Here is an 18560-nt window from a genome sequence, read left to right as displayed (position 1 = left end):
GAAAAAGAGGCAGGCAGGGGAAGGATTGCTCCAAAGTAGGGAGACATAAGAGCAATGTACAGATCTCGACTGGATCCCTATTGACCCCACATAATTGTTAAAAGACATTTGAGAATGCTTGGGGAAGGTATTGATATTTGCTGGGTAGTAAATATCAGCGAATTATTATTGTTTTAGATGTAAAAATAGCAGTACAGTTAGGTATAAAATGCCCATGTTTTTAAATGCTTACAAAATACACAGGACTCATTTTTGCAGTTTGCTTCAAAATACAACATACCTTTTAACCCCAAAAACTAGAAAGAAAAAGAAAAAGGGATGCGATGCTTGGAGCAAGCATACAAGTCTTGATGATGCTGTATTTGGGCCGTGTATGTGTGTAGCGCCTTGTATAATTCTCTGTACTTTTGCACATATTTGAAAAACTTCCAAATGCAAGGCCACACACAGGCATTGGGAGCAGTCCTTGACGTGGACGAGCTTGACTTCACCTTTGCAGTAGCCCCTTTATGACCTCCTCGGGGGCCGGGCACTGAAGGGGGCGCTCGGCTTAGGGGAGCCTGCGTCTCTGTGCTGTTCTTCTCTGCACCAAAGGGAATTGCCGGTTCTCTGATCCGTGGTGTTTCCATCTGTCTTAGCGCACGGTGGTGCCTGCCCTAGGGAAGACGAGGTAATATGTGGGCATGGTTGTGATTCAGAAATGCCGCTTGAATCTTACTGTGCAGGAAGCTGTGACTGTACCGTGATGACTTCCTCGGGATCACACCAAAACCATGGTCCGGGTGTTTCATTGTAGGATCACCTTTTCAGAGAAATCAAAACGAAGGCATGAACTAATGGACACTTGCAGATAATCAGTTGCATATTTGATCACAGGTCCACAGATGATGAGAAAGACCAAGCAGTTATTGGAAACCAGGTTGATCAGGATTTGCTTCCAGACCAATGGGGCTGCTTCTCCCTCAGGTGGGCGACACGGACGGTTAGACCCGCGGTCAGGGCCGTCCAGTGGTCCGCGTGCTCTGCCTCTTGAGAGGAGCTTGTCACCTTGTTTGTGACAGTTCTTGTTGTCCGGGCTTGGTGGGATCCATGAGAGAAGAAGGAGGCTGTGTGTCTGCCTCAGGCCTGATGCGAGAGCCCAGAGCGTCACCACCAGCATTTTCTAGCAGACTCTCCACTTCTTTCTGGACACAGGCTGCATTTCTGCCTCAGTGAGATTTTAAATAGGGCTCTGTATTAAACCTTGACTATTTTGGTCTTCTGAGAAAATATTTTTTTTTTTTAATAAAAATGCAGTGATCTTAAAAAATGTGCACAGTTCTGAGAAATATCATTTTTGGAAATATTTTAAAAAGCAAAGTAAGTGTCCATAGTTTGACAGTTGATTCCCCCATGGACCATATAATTATTATGAAGCTTCAGAAATACAGAATTCACTTCTGTTTGCAGTTCTTTTTTTCTTCTGTGGGGTTAATTCGGGGAAAGGCAAAATGAAGGACACATGTTAGAATCCTGTGAGATGAAAAAATGAAAGATACTTCATCTTCACGGATACGGTTCAACAGAGTTACAAAACAGTTGTAATGAGCTGGTCTAGTCCTGTTTGTAAAACGCTGATCTTTTTCAGGAGTACATTCAGTCCCTTACACTTTTTGTGAAAACATTTTTGAGCAGTATTATTCCAGCACCCCTGTGGTTTCTGCCACATCCTCGTCTATTTGCCTGAAAAATGTTGCTTCATTTTTCCTCACCCCTCTTCCCAGGGATTGATTTCGTTTCAGAGTAACGCTTATTCTACACAGGTTTTATCTCAGTTTCTTTTATTTTCTTAGCACATTTTAGCTAATGCTTGTATCTCTTTAATGGGGAGAAGTTGCTTCATGAATCAATAACTGTTATTACCTCTAATTAAGACATTTTGTTCTTGCCATGGATTGTAATAAAATTGAGTCAGTTTCAGAATTCCTTGTTACTTTTCAACTCTTTACATGAAGTACACTTTGTCCTTCTGGACTGGTCGGTTGCCACTGTGTGGAAGTACAGCTCGTGATAAGTACGTATCTAATAAAATATTTCTGATATTGGGAGCTGCAAACTGCTGTTTTTGTTGACTCAGGAACCTTCTGGGTGAAAAGATATGTTTCATTTATTTATCAAATTATGTTTTCCTGTTTGTTCCCTTTGTTCATTCTTTGTTTTCCTTTCTTTTTCTTTTTAAGTTGGTTTATTTTTTGATGCACGTGGGCTTCCTCTGGTTGCGGAGTGGCGGCTGCCCTGCGTCCTGCTGCACAGGCGTCTCACGGCGGTGGCTTCTCGCTGCAGAGCGCAGGCTCTGGGCACACAGCCTGTGCTAGCTGTGGTACACGGGTGGCACGCGGAACCCCCCACACCAGGGGTCGAGCCCACGTCCCTCGCGTTGGCAGGGGGATTATTATCCACAGGAAAGTCCTAAAAGATATGTTTCGTTTAATACCCTTTTCATGTAGAACACAGAAGCCTGTTTTTTAGATGACTCTTAGAATTGCTTCACAATGAATACCACAGTGTCGTCTTACGTGCATTTTGAGCTTCCAGGCCGACACAAGCCATTGTTAGTTCCCATTTGGATTTAGGTAAAAATGAGGAGTCTCAGCAAGGACTTTTCGACAAGAGATACTTCTGTGAGAGAAGCTGACTAATGCAGGAACTCAAGCCTCGAGCCCTACCTCCGAGTTCTCAGAGCTGCCCTTTGCCATCAGCCCTCCCGCCCTGTGTCTGTGCTCGCCCTTGTCCGTGGTCCGTCAGGGCAGGGAGCACGCAGAGGCTGTCTCTTTTTCTGCTGGCTAGTGCTGCAGCTACCTGGGCGCATCCACTCTTGATCTTCCAGGCACTGTTACGTCAGATAACTTTCAGTCTCTTTCTCGACCTGTTTTCCATTAGCCCACAGGTGAGTTCTCTGGGCCTTAGAAATACTAACGTAAGCCATAAGCTTGCACTTAACTTACCTTTGTTCTTGTGTCTGCCACACATCACACTGAGACTCCTTCTAACATCAGCCTGGTTACCCCAGGCCTCCTTTCCCCTCCCTTTTCTTATCTCTTGAAATCTTTTGCTCTGATTGCTTCTCTTTAGACACTTGTCTAGTTGTTCTCTGACTCTTCTTCTTCTCACATCTTCTGTTGTAAATTCAACCATGATTTGAGCTGTTCATGCATCACAGGTTGAATACACGTCACTCTCTGATGCCAGCCTCTTCCTGCTTCCTGAGTGTGGCAGCTGCTTGGCGTCACCTGAAGACCTGGCTGTCTTAACCTTAGAAACTTACAGACAGTGACTGGTTTCCCTTGCCCACCTGCTACTCAAAGCAACAGTCTCACTAAAGTTGGGTTCTAGTGGTTTTCAGTCCTTTAAGCTGCATCATGGAGATGTCCGTGGTGACCAGAAATCTGCTTCTCCCTTCCTCCAGAGCCTGGAATCTAGAGGGTGTGTGTGTGTGTGTGCGTGTGTGTGTGCTCATGCACAGCGTATGTGTAGTCATGTGGAATACAGTGAATGCCTTACACACAAACCTTCAAGTTGTGAACTTTCAGAGATGCGAATGTGCACTGGCCGTCCAGTCACACAAATCGGTACACATGTCAGGTGTGCAGTCGTGTGCGTGCACCGTCTGCAAGTGGCTGTGCTTGTGTGTACTTAACTGTATAGAATGCAGTAGTCCATTATCTTTATTTCAAGTCCAGAATGTCTAGAAGCAAGTGTGAAAGCAGTGGCAATGTAGCTGGTACTGCTGTACTTTTTCAGGTACCGTAAGATTAAAAATATTTTCTTTATTTGTATTTGTTTTTATGTATTATTTGTGTGAAAACTATTATAAACATTGCAGTACAGTACTGTATAGCTGATTATGTTATTCGGGTAACTTGACTGACTGTTGGGCTTATGAACAAATTGAACTTATGAATGCACTCCTGGAATGGAACTCATTCATATGTAGGGGATGTGGTGTATATTCCTCCAAAAATTATAATGTTATTGACATATTTATAGACAGGTCATAAAGCAGTTGTGTGGTTAACTTTTCTGAGGAAGGCTGCTAAGAGCAGTTATGGGCATCTGTTTTCATTTCTTTTGGGTGTGTACAGAGCTGTGAGATCGCTGGGTCAGAAGGCTGATGTAGGTTTAATTTTGTTGGAAGCTTCCAAGTCAGCTGTACCATTTGAACAATCGAGCACCAAATGTTTGGCATGCACACACACACCCAGACATACACACATGCACATACACGAACACACAATGCACCCAGATGTACACACACATGCACACCCAGGCATACACATATATGCACACACGTGCACCCAGATGTGCACACACATGCACACACATGCACACCAATGCATCTAGATGCACACACACACATGCACACAGACACAGACACACACATGCACACACAGGCATCCAGACACACACACACGCACCCAGACGTACACACAGGTGCACCCATACACGTGCACTCAACTGTACACACACATGCACATACATGCTCACAGATGTGCATATAGACATACATGCACATGAGCACACAGAATACATAGACATGCACACACATGCACCCACACCCACACACATGCAGCCCCCCACACACGTGCACACAGATGTACACCTGTGCACACACACATGTACATACATGCATATGTGCACCCAGATGTACACACATGTGGGCTCAGATGCATACACACACACACACATGCACATAGATGTATACATGCACACACATGTGCACACAGATACAGACATTTGCACCCAGACACACACACATATGCACAGAGATGCACACACATATGCACACAGATGTAGACACATGCACCCAGATGTACACACACATGCACACACGTGAACCCATGTGTATACATGTGCACAGAGACATACACACATGCACACAAATGTCCACACACATGCACCCAGGCACACACACACATGCACACAGGTGTACAAACTGATGCACACAGATGTACACACATGTATACACACAAATATACACACATGGGGATACATGTGCACACACATACACATGTGCACACACAGCACATGCACAGATGTGCACACAGATATAAACACACGTTCACACACATGCACAAAACATGTGCACACAACCTATAGTTAGGGTGACAAATGATACATCAAAGATGATACACGATATGGAACATGCAGAAGGAGGTGGAGGCTCCAGAAGACCTGCACAGTTTATTGGCAAGGAGCTCAGATGCTGGAGTGAGGCTGCTATGGTGTCCAACCTGGTTTCAGCTCCTGCAGCTGCAAGATCTGGGAAGAGCGCCCACCTCCAACTCCGGTTTCCTTGCCTGCAGAGTTGGGACAATAATTGTGTTTTTCTGTAAGACTCTAGAGAGGATTGCATGAGGAATTTGATATCCAAGTTAGGTTCATTGAGTGTTTGCTTTCATCATTAATCTCAGTATCTTATAGTTGGAAATAATAGAAGCAGCAGAGGTGTGGTCATTGTCGTTTCCCTTATCCACTCAATCTGAACAGCAGACAAGAGGAGAGCTCTGATTCCAAGAAGCCTGCAGAATTAAGGAGAACAACCCTCACCATGTGGGCAAGAAACATCATGGATGGTTTTGAAGCATCTGTGGGGCTAGAGGGACTGTGGAGGCCCGAGCCCCTTGGAAAGAGTGTTGTGAGAAACACCAGTTGAAAGTCTCAGTGTGGACACCTGACGGCTCTGCTGGTGGCTTGCCCCTTGGTGGCGTGGCTCCCTCAGTGCGCATGAAACGGTAACCTTTTCACATACACACGCCCTGGCCAGCTGCGGCTGAGGTGAGAGCTGTGAAGGGTTTTGCAGACAGAGATACATGGTACAGGTGTCATGGGTACTCTAGCCCTGTGGTTCTCAGAGTTAGAAACGCATATTCTCAAGCTGTCTTTGGGTCTCACGCCAGTAGCTACATGAGAAGTCTTAGAGTTAAGTAAACATATTCATTACAAATAAATGCATCTTTGGCCAGGAGGAAAAGGCAGATATTTTACTTCTCCACTTGAGTTCAGGATATATAAAATATCTATGTGCAGACTGTATCGCAACACCACTGGTTCAGCTCAGCTCAGTCGCTCAGTCGTGTCTGACTCTCTGCAACCTCAGGGACTGCAGCACGCCAGGCCTCCCTGTCCCTCACCAACTCCCGGAGCCTTCTCAAACTCACGTCCATCGAGTCGGTGATGCCATCCAACCATCTCATCCTCTGTCGTCCCCTTCTCCTCCTGCCTTCAATCTTTCCCAGCATCAGGGTCTTTTCCCATGAGTCACTTCTTCACATCAGGTGGCCAGAGTATTGCAGTTTCAGCTTCAGCATCCGTCCTTCCACTGTTTAGCTGATGACAGAATCACTTGGAAAGTCTAAATGTGAAGGACTCATTGGGACATTAAAGTTGATTTTTTTGGGAGAAAAGGAATCAAATTTTAGGTCTTTCTCCTGCAATATGGCACTTGTCTTAATTATCAGTGGAGTTTAGATAATACTTGTTGGCACATTTTGTTGCTTAATAATTAGAATTGTTCTCCCACCCTTGGGAACCAGAGTTTATTCCTAAAATGAAGCATTCAATGGTGACTCCACACATATATCTTTTAATATAGTAATACAGTTAGAGCGGAATGTATGCTTTTACTTTTCATTTCATCAACTGCTTGGAGAAAATTCTAAATGTTTGAATTGTTCCAACTCCAAGCTGATTAGTAGGAAGCAAAGTATAGGCATTTCTCTCTCAAGTTTATGGGCAAGGGCAATACAACAGATTTCCCACTCCATTTGGGACTTCCAGAGAAGGTTGAAATAGAAAACCGTTTACTTAAAATTAATCCTCACACATGAGCATACATGTAAAACTGTTCACAGGGTTTTGTGGAGGCGAATGGTAGAAAATAGAAAGTATGATGTAAATCCGTGGAGATGACAAACCGTCTCAAAGGGGGAAAGAGAGAAGCGCGCTTCCGACGTTACCTCCATGAAGCGCGCTTCCGACGTTACCTCCATGAAGCGCGCTTCCGACATTACCTCCATGGCTTAGGCGGTGCCGCTGCCCCGGATGCGGCTCCGGTGCTTAATCAGCTGGGGAACGTGCTTCCGCTTGCACGATTCCTTGCGGATTATTCGCATCTGCAGCACAGCATCTGCGCATTCTGTCTTCCAGGCGTACGTGTACGAAACCAGCTCCAGCACTTTCTCCCGCAGACTCGCAGGACACACCAGCACGGTCACCGCCGTGGCCTTTAGCCCGGTTGCCGCTCAGGTACGGTTTCCTCTGTTTCATACGAGTCTCGCGTCATAGCTGTTGTATCTGTCAGACTGTGTTTGGGTAGAATTTTAGAATTTTATCATATTCAAGTTTACGTGCTAGTTCTCACTGAGTGAAGGGAGATGAACTTTGAAAATCGACCTTTACTGGGGAGGAAGAGAAATGGAGTGTTTTTCATTTTACAATGAAAGTATTTGTCATTCTGTGCCAATGGACATTTGTTCCAACGGAAATGTAGAAAAATAAGGAGATCTTCGTGGACAGGAAGATGGAAGGAGGAAAGCAAGTACAGTGCAAGTAAGGAATGGATTTCACAATTCCCCAGAAAAGAATTTGGAGAGAGAAGGAGAGCCACAAAATTTATAGAATCTTAATTAGGAGAAAGGATTAAGATAAAGTAACGTCTGTTGCAGATCAACCCAGAAAAGTGAGTGATCTTGTTATTACAATACAGAGGGAGATCAGAATTCCCAAATACTCAATTTTAATTAGTGTTTAATAATGCTTACATCTTTTGCTCCAGATCTCCCTCTGTTTGTGTCTCTGGTTGTCTGGTCACCACTGGCTGCTCCGTGGTGGCCCTGGTGCTGGTCAGGCCCAAGACCGTGCTGGACTTGGGGGCGGGCAGCTGGCGGGCTCCGCAGACCTGCTGGCCGTGTTCCCACAGTCCAGACCTCGTTTAAGGGCGCATTCACGAGGATTAGCAAAGTGGGCGCTAGCCTCTGCATCTCCTGGTCAGGAAGGAGATGAGGACTCCCGGGGTGGTGCCAGCTTTGTTCCAGGGACGCTGCATAGCTTTGGGGGACGTCAGGAGGCAGATCCCATGGCTAGCTTTTTTCTTTGTAAATTAATTTTAATTGAGAGCGATATTATCCCCTTTCAAAAATTGCAGTTTTGAGTCCCTTGGAATAAGTTGCTAGATATGGTCCCAGAGTAGACTTTTTCATTATTGATGTTGCTCAGGTGTCACAGTAAGACTTGTGAGTCTTTTGGAAGAAGCTGATACTTGCACTGATGAAATGATTCCAACAGTGTGTGTGGCTCAGAGAAAGGGCTCCCACAGTGACGGGGGTCCCGCCAGCTCACGGGCAGCGGGGCCTCCACAGGGCGGCCGAGACCTGAGGGGCTGTGAGCACGCTGCCCCTACAGTCCTGCCAGGACACACAGCTGAGCTGGGTGGCCAGGTCCAGTGTGGTCTGGAGGGCGGGTGGTCAGCTTTAGGTCTATAGAAGGTGGTGTTTGTCTTAAGGTACTTCAGTGTTGAGCTGGAGACGAACTTCACAGTTAATCTATCCCGGCTGCGATGGCAGCCAAGCAAGACTGTGATTTCTAGCAAAACGATGCAGGGTATTCAAACCGGAGATCAAAAGGAGACAGGAGAGTGAGCGTGCAGGCTGCAGGGAGTGGGTCTGCGGCCCCACAGGGAGGAAGGTGAGGAAACGTGCAAGGGGGCCGCAGAGGAGAGCTGCTGCACGTGAAGACAGGTGGGGGACGTTTGCTGGAATGCACAGCAGTCACAAACGCAACTTTACCTCATGTCTTCAAAGGTACCTTACATTGATATCACAGCGTCCATTTTACCTGATGTCAGTTATAAAATAATTAATGAAATACAGCAGAGATGAAAGGTAACACAAAAGCCCTTTCTTACTGACAGTGGATATTTAGGGTATTAAGTAGGTATTTATTTTCCGTTTTGCATTTCTGTGCCATGTGGGGTTTATTATGGAAAATCCTGCTTTGCTCTTTCCACCTTTACTGGGCTGCATTTAACGACGTCACTAGCATCACCCAAGAAATAGAGTAGGAGCACGAGAGACCTCAGGCTGTTTATGCGAAGAGACAAGACGCAGGTGGAGTCCAGCTCCAGGCATGGCTGAGACCCGGTGGAGGAAGAACCAGGAGCAGTTATGGGATGTGTGCGCGGGGCCATGACCTTTGTCCTCCCTGCCTTGGGCCAGCCGGCGTCTGGGGAAGCAGGGAGTAAAGGGATGGAAGTCTGGAAAATTCTTCTTTTGCTTTAAGATAGCGATACTTTCATAATGGACACTTGAACTATTCTTGATGTTACCATGTTGATGTGCATCTCCGTGTACACAGCGTTTCCTGTAACTAGGTTTATCAGGACCAGTGCTGCTGAGTAAAATAGTGAAACTTTGAAAGGATTCTGATAAATACAGACAAACATTTTTCAAAGTGCTGCTGGTTTCCCCACCAGCATATGTTGTTAACACTTTGATTATCTTGTTAACTTCATTATCAAGAAATAGTGTCCCATTATTTTGATTTGAATTTCTTTGAATATTAGGGAGGCTACCCATTCTTTCATATGCTATCACATATTCAGGTTTTTTCTTCTCATTTGTAAATTGCTTGTTTTTGTCCTTCGTATCTTTGTCTTTTTGCTCACTGATTGTTCTGGCTTTTAATTTAAAATCGACTGTGATAATATGTGTGCTGCCTCCCCGGATGCGGCCCCAACTTACCGTAGATTCAAAAGTGTTTCTTCAGTGATTACAGTTAAATATAGAGATAAGTACATACGCCTGCACTGTTAATAGACTTTCAAAAATTTAGGAATAATCAGAAGATAAGTGGTATTATAGTGTTTGTAAATGTTTTTAGGACTGTTATACTAAAGTATCTGATTCTAATTTGAAATGTGAACTGACTTTTGACTTATAACTTTTTAGCTGAGAAAAATAAGAAAATTTCACTAAGTTTTTGACCAGCATTTTCATTTTTAAGAGGACTTGAGGGTCATCATCATAACAAACTGTGGAAAATTCTTCAAGATGGGAATACCAAACCACCTCACCTGCCTTCTGAGAAACCTGTATGCAGGTCAAGAAGCAACAGTTAGAACTGGATACAGAACAACAGACTGGTTCCAAATAGGGAAAGGAATACATCAAGGCTGTATATTGTCATCCTGCTTATTTAACTCATATGCAGAGTTAACATGAGAAATTCTGGGCTGGATAAAGCACAAGCTGGAATCAAGATTGCGGGAAGAAATATCGATAATCTCAGATATGCAGATGACAGCACCCTTATGGCATAAAGTGAATAAGAACTAAAGAGCCTCTTGATGAAAGTGAAAGAGGAGAGTGAAAAAGTTGACTTAAAACTCAACATTCAGAAAATGAAGATCATGGCATCTGGTCCCATCACTTCATGGCAAATAGATTGGAAAACAATGGAAACAGTGACAAATTTTATTTTGGGGGGCTCCAAAATCACTGCAGATAGTGACTGCAGCCATAAAATTAAAAGACGTTTGCTCCTTGGAAGAAAAGCTATGACCAACCTGCTGCTGCTGCTGCTAAGTCGCTTCGGTCGTGTCCAACTCTGTGCAACCCCATAGACAGCAGGGTCTGCTCCATCAGGCTCTGCCGTCCCTGGGATTCTCCAGGCAAGAACACTGGAGTGCGTTGCCATTTCCTTCTCCATTGCGTGAAAGTGAAAAGTGAAAGTGAAGTCGCTCAGTCACGTCTGACTCGTAGTGACCCCACAGACTGCAGCCTACCAGGCTCCTCCATCCATGGGATTTTCTAGGCAAGAGTACTGGAGTGGCTTGCCATTGCCTTCTCCTAGACAGCATATTAAAAAGCAGAGATATTCTTTGCCAATAAAGGTCCATCTAGTCAAAGCTATGGTTTTTCCAGTAGTCATGTGTGGATGTGAGAACTGGACTATAAAGAAAGCTGAGTGCCGAAGAATTGATGCTTTTGAACTGGGTGCTGGAGAAGACTCTTGAGAGTCCCTTGGACTGCAAAGAGATCAAACCAGTCCATCCTAAAGGATATCAACTCTGAATATTCATTGGAAGGACTGATGCTGAAGCTGAAACTCCAATACTTTGGCCATCTGATGCGAAGAACTGACTCATTTGAAAAGACGCTGATGCTGGGAAAGATTGAAGGCAGGAGGAGAAGGGGATGACAGAGGATGAGATGATATGGATGGCATCACCGACTTGATGAACAGGAGTGTGAGTAAACCCTGGGAGTTGGTGATGGATGGGGAGGCCTGGCGTGCTGCAGTCCATGAGGTCCTAAAGAGTTGGACATGACTGAGCAACTGAACTGAACTGAGCGTGATCATATTGATAAGTTTAGTTTATTAGATTTTTGAGAATTAAGAACTTGGGAGCATTTTGGTTTTTTATTTTTGATATTTAAAGAAATGTAATATATTACACTTGAAATGAATCAATAATTTTAAGAGAATTTAAATTATATTAAACCATTGCCTAAGGGATTTCAATCTGTTTATCATGAGTGGAGTCAACACAAATTGAAGGGCACTCTGCACGTGATGGTCAAAATCTACTAGAGTTCTACATGTGATAAATAAGATATTGAGAGGCTTAAGGAAACTAGGTCTTACAATTTAAACATTAATAGGTTGGATGAAAATTTACAAATGAAAACGAGCCACAGGTCATTTTCTTCTGCACAAAATCGCCATGGTGCATCGAGACCCCCGTTGCCGTGGTGTCCAGCACCAACCGCCCTGTTTGGGTCGCTGGTCCTTCTGCGTCAGTGTCTCTTCTGAGGGACCGAGATTCACTGTGTCTGCGCCGGCGGAAGAGGCCTCAGCGTGACGGAGCCTCTGTTCCCCAGCAGGCGCCGGGAAGAGGCTTTGCTGCGTGAGCATCCGCGGCCCTGGGCAGGGGCATCCTGCCTGCCTCCAGCCTGGATTTACACCCAAGTCACGGGGCCCTGGGCTTCCCTAGTGGCTCAGCTGGTAAAGAATCCGCCTGCAATGCAGGAGACCCCGGTTCGATTCCTGGGTTGGGAAGATCCTCTGGAGGAGGGCATGGCAACCCACTCCAGTATTCTTGCCTGGAGAACCCCCATGGACAGAAAAGCCTGGTGGGCTGCAGTCCATGGGGTCGCGAAGAGATGGGACACGGCTGAGTGGCTGAGCACAGCGCGGGGCCATGTCCCACACAGATGTGTTTGCACATGTGGGACCTGACAGGAAACAACTGTTTTCTCTCAGCTTCACTTTTTGAGAAGACTCGAAATCCTAAATGAAGTAGCAAAGCATAAATATTGAACGGCACAGTTCATTCCCGTCAGCTACCGCAGAGCATCAGTTCACAAGGAATGCTGAAATCATCCCGCCCTGTTTCTCCTCAGGAACGTGCACTATTGAGAAGTGCTCTCCGTCTCTCAGCCGTCTTGACCTTGTCTTCCTGGAAAAGAGAAAGCAGTCATTTCCGGTCTTCTGTTCTTGTTCCGCGTCCTGAGGATGGGTTTTCCATGGTCTCGGGCCTGCCGATTTCCGCGGGCTGGGTGCATTTGCGCTTCCGGTCTGTGCAGGGCCGCCTTGTTCTCTGCGCGCCGCTCCCCCTCCCCGTAATTTGCGTGTTGATGGCTCCCGGATCAGCCGGGCCCCTTTCAGCCGGGCCCCTTGCTGTCTTGTCTTTGTCAAGCTACCCGTTTACTGATGGAGTTGCAGACTCACACGGACGTGGGAAGCGAGGTCCTGGTCGGGAGACGGCCCTGAGAATCCGGCGGCCGCCCCGTGTCCTGCGTTTCCAAGCTGGGGCGCCTGTGCGGCTCTCGGGGCTGCGGGCTGCCCGGGACTTTGTCCTGCCCGGGACAATCGCATTGTTTCAGAGGGTGGTGCGTGTTTACGCCATTTGTTTTTCAATCTGTATCCTTTAGTCTTGTGGTTACAGAAAATATCTTCCAGATTTTTGCAGTCGAATGTCTGTCGCTGGTGCTTGTTTGTGATGTTTTTGGTTGGAGAGTGTTGGGGGGGGTGCATTTGGGTTTCTGAGCTGATTCCATTTTATTCCATTTTCATTTCTGTGCTGACTTCCAGAAGTCGCCATAGAAGTAAAACTATATATTTAGGAAGAGCTTAAGGACAGCTCCTGTGATAATTAATTTTATGTCCTTGTGACCGGTGAGGGAGGCCAGATGCCTGGTGAAGCACTGTTTCTGTGCGTATCTGGGAGGGTCTCCAAGGAGAGGGGCATCTGCGCTGGTGAACTGAAGGACTACCCTCCCACCGTAGTGGCCTCACCCCACTGCCCAGGGCCTGGAACCACACGCGGTGGAAGGAAGGGTGAATTCTTCCCTTCGCTTGAGTGGGGTGTCCGTCTCCTCCTGCCTTGGACATCAGCCCCCCTGGCCCTCAGGCTGGACTGAGTGACCCCTCCAGCCATCCTGGCTCTCTCAGCCTCCATCTCCATGTGGGCCACCTCCTGTAATAAATCTCATTATAACGTGTCCTTATCTGTCCTGCCGGTTCTGTTTCTCTGGAGAACCTAACACATCTCCTCATTCCTAATTGTTATTCTAAAGTTCATATGCTTTTGGTACTGAGATAGAAACCTGCGCTGTCCTCCCACAGGGACAGTCTTGTCACGGTGCTGGGCCGTAGCTCCTGCACCTGGACTTCTTGTTCTGTAGGAAAATGCATTCGAACGGTTCCTCAGGTCACTGTCCCAAAACGTGCACAACTGTCCACTCGCAGCCACAGTCACATCCCCGGCCCCTTCCCACTGATGCTGGGAGCCCCCAGCAGTGCCGACATTTCCAGATGCCCCTGGGCTGCAGAGCGGCCAGATCCGAGCCCACCCATGTGAAGCCCTGTCCCAGCCTCTCCCAGTTCCCCTGGTTCCTGCTCTGTCTGGGGGCTGGGAAGGAGCCCAGCGAAATGCCTCATGTCCATGCCGACTGCCTCCCCTCTGCCTGGGCCACTGTGGGCCTTTTTTCAAGATCTGCAGTAAAACCAAGCATATTCAATATTATTTTCTTATTGGAGCTCCCAGTTTTGAGTGTCCACGCTGTGTTAACACACAGACTGTGGCTGAGATGTTTCTCCTGAACTCTCTGAACGGAAATCTGATGACCTTTTTTTTAAAAAAAAGCATTTCTCCATTTTCATTTTGCTTCTTAGATGCCACTCTCTAAAGAGGATAGAGGCAATAGGAAGCTGTTAGGACAAGGACCAGCTGGTAAATCTTGTAATAGTGATATTTATCAACTGCTTTTTAAAAAATTATTGAAGTATAGTTGATTTGGGGCTTCCCTGGTAGCTCAGCTGGTAAAGAATCTGCCTGCAATGCAGGAGACCCTGGTTTGATTCCTGGGTCAAGATCCCCTGGAGAAGCGGATAGGCTACCCACTCCAGTATTCTTGGGTTTCCCTTGTGGCTCAGATGGTAAAGAATCCTCCTGCAATGTGGAGGACCTGGGTTCAATCCCTGTGTTGGGAAGATCCCCTGGAGGAGGGAATGGCAATCCACTCCAGTATTCTTGCCTGGAGAATCCCCATGGACAGAGGTGCCTGGCGGGCTAGAGTCCATGGGGTGACAGTCAGACACGACTGAGCAACTGAACTGAACTGAGACTGTAGTACACCAGGCTTCCCTGTCCTTCACTATCTCCAAGAGTTTTCTCAGATTCATATCCATTGAGTCAGTGATGCCATCCAACCATCTCATCTTCTGTCATCCCCTTCTCCTCCCACCTTCAATTTTCCCCAGCATCAGGGTCTTTTCCAATGAGTCAGTTATTCTCATCAGGTGGCCAAAGTATTGGAGCTTCAGAATCAGTCCTTCCAATGAATATTCAGGGTTGATTTCCTTTAAGATTGACTGGTTTCATCTCCTTGCAGTCCAAGGGATTCTCAAGAGTCTTCTCCAACACCACAGTTCAAAAGCATCAGTTATTAGTGCTTAGTCTTCTTTATGGTCCAACTCTCACACCTATACATACCTACTGGAAAAACCATAGCTTTGACCATATGGACCTTTGCCTGCAAAGTAATGTCTGTGCTTTTTAATATGCTGTCTAGGTTTGTCGTAGTTTTTCTTCCAAGGAGCAAGCATCTTTTAATTTCATGGGTGCAGTCACTGTCTGCCATGATTTTGGAGCTTTAGAAAATAAAATCTGTCACTGTTTCCACTTTTTCCCCATCTGTATGTCATGAAGTGATGGGACTGGATGCCATGATCTTAGTTTTTTGAATGTTGAGTTTCAAGCCAGCTTTTAAACCCTTCTCTTTCACTCTCATCAATAGGCTGTTTAGTTCCTGTTTGCTTCAGTTATACAGATATATATTTTCATTCTTTTTCAGATTTTTCTCTCATATAGGTGAGCATAGAGTATTGAGTGGAGAAGGCAATGGCACCCCACTCCAGTACTCTTGCCTGGAAAATCCCATGGACGGAGGAGCCTGGTGGGCTGCAGTCCATGGGGTCGCTAGAGTCGGACAGGACTGATCGACTTCACTTTCACTTTTCACTTTCGTGCATTGGAGAAGGAAATGACAACCCACTCCAGTGTTCTTGCTTGGAGAATCCCAGGGACGGGGGAGCCTGGTGGGCTGCCGTCTGTGGGGTCGCACAGCGTCGGACACGACTGGAGCGACGCAGCAGCAGCAGCAGCAGCAGCAGTAGTAGAGTGTTGAGCAGAGTTCCTGTGCAGTGTAGCAGGTCCTTGATGGTTAATCAGGTCGTGTGTGTGTGTGTTCATCCCAAGCTCCTGATTTACCCTCCTGCCTCAACTGCTTGTTAAACACCAGGCTCTGTGCTGGGCACTTGGTTGGCTCCAGGAGGGGATCTAAAGTCCCAGGACAGTGCATGGTGAGAGTGCTGTGCTTCTGTTTTTCTCTGTGCGGACCTTGGGTGCAGACGTCGCGTGCCTTGTGTGATAATCACGGTACAGTACAGCCATTTGAGGTAAACTCAGCTAGGCTGGGGCCTGCCGTCGAGGCCTCATCACATGCTCACTTTCTGGGCCGGGTGTACCTGTCTCGTCGCCTGAGGGGGAGGGGCCCCCCGACGGTGCTCCGCCCCCAGGGCGTGGCGCGTGCGTGGCGCGTGCGTGGCGCGTGCGTGGCGCGTGCGTGGCGCGTGCGTGGCGCGTGCGTGGCGCGTGCGTGGCGCGTGCGTGGCGCGTGCGTGGCGCGTGCGTGGCGCGTGACGTTGCCCTCCTGGCGGTTCAAACGTCACAGCAGCCTCACAGCGGCCTCGGTGAGAAGTTATCAGTGGTCTCCGTCAAAATAGTTCTCTGCCTTTTCTTCCAACGCAGCAGCATGTTTTGGGGGCAAGAACACCGTGAATGTCTGGTCTGGGTCTGTGCAGACACACACCTGCTCTCCGTGGCTTTGTGGGGTGCCGGGGCTGCTGGCTGGGGGTGACTTGACCCCTGCCCTCCTCTGGGGCCCCCACTCTGGAGAAAATGGTTGAGGGCCTCACCGCTGTCTCTTGGAATTAACCCGAGGATTTCCAGAAATCAAGAACAGGGCTTGGTGAGTGGTGCTATTGTGTGTTCACCACAAATGCTTCTTTCTTTGTTACGTAACTGACCAAAGGCTTCCTTCTGATACAGAATGGTTCACAGACAAAACCCGAGCCATTGAAGAAACTTGATAATGAAAAGTAAGAATTGGACTTATAAAGTCAGCTAATGAGAAACTGCTGCCTGGTGTACAAAACCCCTTTCTTAGGACGCAGCTTTTTAGCAGCAGGCTGATCCCAGGTGGACAGAGGGCCTTGGGGTGCTCCCAGCCCCGCTGGCGTCCGCGTGGTGGGCAGGTCCGCATCCGAAGCAGCAGGGGTAAGGGAGGAAGGCAGCCCCCACGTGCACACGGGTGCTTGACGTCTGGGGGAGGTGTTCTTGGTAGCTGGGACTTCAGGATCCTCTTAAAATATCAACCAAGTCATAGATGAGGGCAGGCAGCATTCTGTCTTACCTGGAATAGAGTCAATTTCCCGAGGTGTTTCTAATTTTGAATGTTGTGGGGAATCAGTATTAACATTCAGTTTTCTGACTATTGATTTAGGATAAAACTTCATCTTGTTTTAAAATTTTACCAACGAAAGTTAGGCTCTGCATGTAGCAATTGGCCTGAAAGTCCAAGCAAAAACACGTAAAATGGAACTAACGTCACGGCCTGCGTTTTGCTGTCAGTTCTCAGCTGCCAGTGGGCAAGGTACGCCAGTCCAAAAGTAGCAATTCAAGTAACGTGAGGGTCCGTCTCCCAGACCTCAGTCTTCTGGAACTTCAGAGGGTGCAGTGAACCCGGCTGACACATGGGCTGTAATTTCTCTAAGTGTAGTGACTCTCCAGGATCGTGCCTTCCGGCAAAGCAGCGTCCTGGAGAATGGCTGTCTTTTCTGGTTTTTTGTTTTTTTTTTTTTTTGAGTGTGGTTTTGACAGACTGCTGTCGCTTCGTGTGTCTGACTTTAGTCAGAAAGTACTCAGACCTGCCAGGTTCGAGGTGGGAGTGGGGACTCTGCTGTGACTCGAGAGGCTCCGAGGTCGTCCGTGGGCATGGACAGCGGTGGACAGTGCGTGTCCTCCCGCCTCTCAGGCACCTGGGTGTCCACAGCCTTGGCTCTGAGCAGTGGCCTTGTGCTGCTGACTTAAGCGACCCCGGGTGGATCTGTTCATTTACTGGAACTATTTCAAGAGCTCACAGGATGGCGGCAGTGCCCAAGCCAGGCTAGCACACTGGCCAAAGCCAGGTGACAATAGGCTGGGAGGCAGGGGCCAGAGAACTTTCCAGAAGCTGGGAGAGTCTGATCAGGGCTTTGCACCAGCCAGGTGGGCTCCAGCCGAGCCCTCGTGCTGCAGTCAGACGGAAGCTCAGGCGTGCGGCTGCCTGGACTGCATCTGACGGCAGTGCCTTTGCTGTGGGTGGCATAACCTGAGCCAGACAGGTGGCCGCCACCCGTCGGGCACCGCTGTGGAGCCCACAGGTTTCACAGGACACGGGCATGTCACCCCCAAAGGGTGATGCAGTGAGGCTGGAAGGGCCTCCTGGGGCCGAAAGCACAGTCCTCACGAGGGACGCTGCTCTTCGGTTGGGAAGGTTAACTCGTGTCCTGTAGATGCACTCTGGGTGCCCATCTGGCTCTTCTGAGAAGCCCCAGAAATGCTGAGCCTTCATTTTAAAGCTCCCTGCAGCCCTTCTGCTGTCAGGATCAGAAAGTTAAGGCAGCCTGTGAACTTGGGGAATAAGTTTCATTATTTTCACGGTTTGCATTTTAACTTTTTAAATAAGTGAAAGAATTCTATTTTGATTAACCTCATTCTCTAAAAATTATGTTGGAGGAGAGGAGACTTTTGCTGCCATGTCTGTTTGAACCGTTTCTCCTGTCTCTTTGTCTCTTGTGAGAAAACAGAGCCTCACAGACTCCTTTTGCTCTTGATTACAACATTTGGAACGAAATGAAGCTCAGCACTGAGTAGGAAGCACCGTGTGCTTGGGGGTGGACTGAGGTCAGCAGAGGCA

The 18560-nt window shown here is 47.5% G+C and overlaps 1 protein-coding gene across 1 annotated transcript in view; it reads left to right on the top strand.

Annotated features, from left to right (window-relative positions):
* The window catches only part of WDR27 (WD repeat domain 27), a 136830-nt gene that overhangs the window by 64872 nt on the left and 53398 nt on the right, over positions 1-18560 (top strand). The window contains 1 exon segment of the mRNA XM_055591456.1: positions 7186-7284. Coding sequence (XP_055447431.1) covers positions 7186-7284 — 99 coding nt within the window.

Source organism: Bubalus kerabau, chromosome 9, assembly GCF_029407905.1.
Source record: "Bubalus kerabau isolate K-KA32 ecotype Philippines breed swamp buffalo chromosome 9, PCC_UOA_SB_1v2, whole genome shotgun sequence".
NCBI lineage: Eukaryota > Metazoa > Chordata > Mammalia > Artiodactyla > Bovidae > Bubalus > Bubalus kerabau.
This window is presented reverse-complemented; position numbering and strand designations above follow the sequence as displayed.